The sequence below is a fragment of the Helicoverpa armigera genome, chromosome 21, assembly GCF_030705265.1.
Source record: "Helicoverpa armigera isolate CAAS_96S chromosome 21, ASM3070526v1, whole genome shotgun sequence".
Classification (NCBI taxonomy): domain Eukaryota; kingdom Metazoa; phylum Arthropoda; class Insecta; order Lepidoptera; family Noctuidae; genus Helicoverpa; species Helicoverpa armigera.
In genome coordinates, this window is record NC_087140.1 from 7,481,666 (window position 1) to 7,487,129 (window position 5,464).

The following is a 5,464-nucleotide window of genomic DNA, read 5'->3' on the forward strand; positions in this document are numbered from 1 at the left end:
TTTAATGGATACGCCGAGAGCGCCCCTCGTAAGTCCCGGGCGACCTAATCGCACAACTGAAAAGAGCCCAATTTCCCCGCCATATTGTTTGACGTTTACGTCGTTTCGCGCGCAAAACTGACGCAACCCCAATCTAAATTAAAATCTAAAACCTTGTAAACAAGGCAAGTGCTCACTTTTTCGGGGATTTTAACCCTCGGAATTAACGAGAGATATAAAATAAAAGGGGGTCGTTTCCGAGTGCGCTGCGGCGGTTTGTCATTGTTTCAGATGCGTGTGTTCACTTATTTTTTATTGCGCTTTGATTGCGATGTGTTGATTAGTACCTACTTATAGACGACCTCTACACTCTAGCACCTAAGATTAAGTATATAAGGAATACCAAGTTAAATAAATGTGGTATTAAATCAAACTAACAAATAATTTTAATAGTTTAATAAATAAATAACAATATGAAAATAAATACAACCAAAAATAAATATCAATATAAAAAAATCACCCACGATTTGGACTTTTACTTGCCGGGTCATAGATAAGTGAAGTTCATTCCATTATTTCTCCTCGTGAAACATTCGTTGGCGACATCGGAGGAGTACTCTTGATGACTACTGAGCCGACCGGAGTGGCTCTAGGTAGATGTGGTTCCTTGCGCAGTCTGAGGGAGGTCAGCGAGGGTTGTCTCTGCGGCTTGTCTATGATCCGGTAATCGGGCACTCGGCCTCGTTGCAGTTCTGCAAGGTTGCTCGCCAATTCCGCTGCTGCTTCTCCGTATAACCTCTGACCTCGACGGACCTGAGGGAAGACCAATATTAATGATCAGGTGGACAACTGCAGCATAAGACAAAAGCGAATTACTTGATATATTTAGCAAAATATCCTTATATTCATCATTGATCTGCGGTTGCGTTGAAGGATGTAGTCTTGTATTAAGTTTCATTTTGTACAAAAAAGTTTTTAAGTTGCAAAGTCTACAGCTATTTATTGCAAACACCAAAAAATTATATCGTCTAAATGAGGTATCGGTTCTACTTAGCATGTTATGTACTTAAGGGCATCCTGAGAAGCCAAACTACGAGTGATTTTTACTCGAATTAGGTACTCCTAATTACAAAAGATCAAGTAAATAATGCAATGAAATAATGTAAAAGTCGTCATACCTCATCCTTAAGCTCGGCGCGTCTCCGGGAGACCCACTCGATCTGCTCCTGAAGCCTCTTGCACTCCTTCTCGTTGCTCAGCAGGTCCTTGCGAAGTGACTCCATGATCTCCCGGTAGCGGACCCTCACGTCATGGTCTATCGCGTGCAGGTTCTCGATTTCGTTTTGGGTCTCCCGAATCTTGGACTTGGATAGTCGGAGACGACCCTCCTGTGAGCATGTGGTTGGTCCAGGCGCGACAAATTGCGCAGGAAGCCCGCGCAACTTGTCGCACCTTCGTAGATTTCGAATTTCGATTTTTTGGAAGCCAGACATTGCTTAAAGTTTTTGGGATAACACTCTTATGAAATCGCATTGTTGCCGTGCGATAGGTAATGGGAAAAATGAGGATTTTTTTTTAGAGACACGCAAAAGAAAAGACATATGCAGAAACCTGGAGTTTTTACGATTGAATACGAAACAAGAAAGCCCTTTATGCAAAAGTCCATCCGACACAACAACAACAAACATTCGATATTCTGTCTATCTCTGACTATTCTCGAACACGTATTACCTTTTCAGCGAGTTTCCTGGTGAGGACATCGAGGTGTTCGTCCAAGGAGTCCTTCTCCTCGACCTCGTAGCGCTGCACCACGTTGTGGTGCGGACACAGGCGGTGCACCACCTGCATTGGCGCGCACGGCACATATGTATGTGCATCTTCTTCGATTTCCTGAACAATATGCGGTGATTATAATGTTGCATTGTTAAGAGGTATTGTTTTTGGGATTTGCATATGGGATGTCTGCTTTCAACCTTATTTGTAAAATAATATAATGCATAGACGAAAGATGTATTTTTGTATATATTATTTAAATAAATATTGATCTACATTTAGATTTACATTTAAAATGCAGACAGAAAATTGGAAAGATTACAAAAAAAAAAAATGGCAAACCAGATTAGAGATAAACCAGATTGATATTGTAATTAAATCGAAGGGCGAAAGTACTTGATTCTACTATTTAAATGATAGATATGAGGTGCACATGTAAAAAGCCATATGGATTTCCTCCATAATACCTATTTCTTGTTACATAACACAAGTGTGACCATCTCAACTGTCATCAGCTACAACCTGGTAACACATTCACTCGAAGGCAAAGTTTATCATAGTTAACTACTGGCAACCTTAACATAGACTATAAGAGAGGATGGTGACGCTTACCTTAGCAGCAAAAGACCTCCATTTCCACCTAAGGAAGAGTATTATTAATACAATTGCCACACCCAAACCAGCGGCGGTCACAGCGTTCATGATAACTCTCGGGTATCATTATACCACGAGGGCCACTACTACAGATTTATTAAAACCGGTATAGCCATATTTGCTTGCTTTAGATTTTTGACACTGTCACTTGACATCTGTCATGTTTTGGATTTCGAATGACGTTTTTTGCTTACTTTTTTGGGGGCTACGAAAGAGGTTTCGTTTCAAAGAAGTGTGAAGGTTTTATATTATGTTTAAAATAGAGGAAATTGATAAAGAAACGGCAAGACCTGTCTTATTCTATAACTGAAATATCCCAAATGTCCCAAAACGCTTATATCTGTGATTAATGAAACAAAATTTCAATAAAATCAGTTCTACATGAACTTTAATATTACACGAAATGAACCGGTCAAGCTCGATTGCTAATCTAAATTAAATTAAGTGTACAGCAGGGCTTGACCAGGGATCGGATCAGGGTAGCGGGGGACTGACAGCGAGCATCATCCATCACGCCTGTCGACGACTCAGGTGGTCACCATACGGGGCGCATTCGTGTCGCTATGGCCTTTGGAATCTTGCATTATAATAGACAGAAATAGCTCTGATTTCATTAGCACGGATATTTAAGTAGTTATTTCCAGAGATTCCGCCATTGTTCTGAGGGATAAAAATATAGGTATGTTTGGGCTGTCGAACACTAAAGTATTATTTCAAATCAGAGCAGTTACAACTGAATTCTGAAATTAGCGCATTTAAGAACTGTGGAGTAGGAGTGGAGCGCATTCAACAACAAAACAAAACTATGGAACTCTAGTCTAGATTATTGTTTTTTTTGAAGGTCGTAGATAATTGATTAAGAAATAATTCCTAAATAGACAAATTACCAGAAATCTTTAGATGTCTCAGGTGCTACGGGGAGATACGTGTCGCTATGGGGATTTGTGCTATAATATCGTGAAAATAAACTGGGTTTAGTTAATTAGTTCTATCACGTAGATTAATGAACGGATTAAGAGACAAATGGTAAGTTGTTTGAATGAATGCTTTTTAACGCGGGAAAATAGGTAGATTCTAATAGAAATTGGAAATCTTTCGAATGCAAGACGTCATTGATTAAATAGAGTTCTTAATTAGTCTCACAAGAATTAATTTTTCAGCACGATACACTAGCCGCATTCCTACATTATCCTGCGCTGTATTATTATTGTTTCAGTTTATAGTCAACGGATACCAAATTAGGGGCCAACCATACGTTGTCGAGATTACAACAATATACTGCAGTTTTCAATGAGATTCCCAAGAAGCAATTAGAATTCCACATCCATAGTTAAGGTGACACTCCCGCTTCAATAATTCCCTACAACCTCAATCAATCACAGGACTGTTGTTACACTCGCGTCTTACGTCATCAAAGTGCTATCAAGGCAATAGAATGTCCATCACCGATCACACATAATCGGTTCCCCGGACCGCCCCTAGGTGGGGCTGGCGAGGCAATTACGTACCGATGCGGGGAATAATTGAAAGGGGATCGCTTTCTAATTGATTGTTTCTGGACGACTGATTGATATGATAGAACGATTAACGGCGTGACCGTGTGATTTGAGCTTGGTGCTGTATGTGTTTGTAATGTGGTAAGTACTAATTTGATGCTAATGCATGGTTTGGTTAAGTTGCAATTGGTTTAGCAAGTGGTAGCCAATTGTAAGTAGATACCTACTTACATAGAGTTGAAGTACTTAACACGAAGGTAGGTAGGTATATGTAATATTTTCAAGTATATTGTTAAATGAAGAACCATTTTGAACTAACGTGTTTGTAAGTTTACGAGTTATCATCATAAATAAAAGTATACGCCCATTTCTTGTTAAGTATCTAGGCACCTCCGGAATGAAGTCATAAAACTCGGGGTCGGCGGAATTCCCACCACATTTGACATTAAACGCTCCGTTCAAAAATCGTTCAGTTCATTCATTCACATGTCGCGTTCCGATTCAGTTGGCGCGTGATCAAAGCGCGCGCGATGACGTCGGCGCAGTATTCGTTAGATTTACAGCTTACGGAAGCTAATTAGTTTGAATTAGTTGGGAGGAGGGCCCGGACGGTCGGTTATGCGCGCCGCGCGTGCATCCGAACGTGACGCCTTCAGGACTGACGACGATTAGATGGTGCATCGTCGAAAATGGTGTCTAAGTTCGTTATTATGTAGAAATATAGTTATGCAACCTTTCTATTTGCAACCCTTAACTTTAAACGTGGAAACCAGAACATTTTTTTTAAATTCCTGCTTAAAACATAATTTTTAATTGATCGTACCCAATAAATAAAATTACTTCGAATAACTGAAAAAAGCTCGGGAGAGATCATGGCGTGGGCAATATAACGAAGATCAACCTATGGTAGTTATTATTCACATTTTGGTCAAGACCAAGTGCCAAAACAAAACCTTATTAAGTCTTCTACGATAAAAGCATACCTTCACGAGCTTTGCCATTCATCGTTCGCGACTTCCAACTGCCACTACAGAGATGAGTGATGAATGCAAGTTTAGACTGCTTCCATTACAAAGTCTATGTTTAAATATTCCCAACGCGTTACGGGAGATGAGCCATGACTCAGTTCACGCCATTCTCACAGCAAGAAGGGAGCATACCAAGGAGTTTTTGTTACATAATTTGTTACTAATTATGAGCCAAAAAACGAACGGTGTCTTTGATCAGTGAAGACATATGGCTCCCTTAGAACATGTCCTTACATGCTACATTCATTAATCGTTCGGGAATAATTAGGAATGAAGACGAATCGTTTTCGGAATTCGTTTTGGGTTTAATTAATTGGGTATTTTGTTAATGAGTGCATTGTATTCTTTGTTTAATGTTTGGGAGATATGAAATGTGTAAGAATTTTTTTTTCAGAAGGAAAGATTCTAATAGATGAAAATTCTTACAGTTAAGGAAGACTAGCTGAATTTCAAAATAGGTAAGTGTATCAAAAAACTCCATCTTTTCTAGTCTTAAAAGATACTTTTCCCTCTGAGTACATTATCAAATAATCA

General features: G+C 39.4%; 1 protein-coding gene across 2 annotated transcripts; it reads right to left on the reverse strand.

Moving 5' to 3' along the window:
- Positions 1-420: 420 nt before the first annotated feature.
- Positions 421-2,560, reverse strand: LOC110373581 (uncharacterized). Of its 2 annotated transcripts, none has more exons than XM_021330888.3 (4): positions 2,365-2,560; positions 1,711-1,869; positions 1,158-1,343; positions 421-792 (listed from the first exon to the last, which is right to left on the reverse strand). In XM_021330888.3, exons 1-4 carry the CDS (start codon positions 2,452-2,454, stop codon positions 544-546), a joined length of 684 nt encoding a protein of 227 aa, XP_021186563.1. In that variant the 5' UTR covers positions 2,455-2,560; the 3' UTR covers positions 421-543. The 2 variants fall into 2 exon arrangements, with proteins under 2 accessions (XP_021186563.1, XP_021186562.1); XM_021330887.3 differs by having other exon boundaries at positions 1,158-1,367.
- Positions 2,561-5,464: the final 2,904 nt, after the last annotated feature.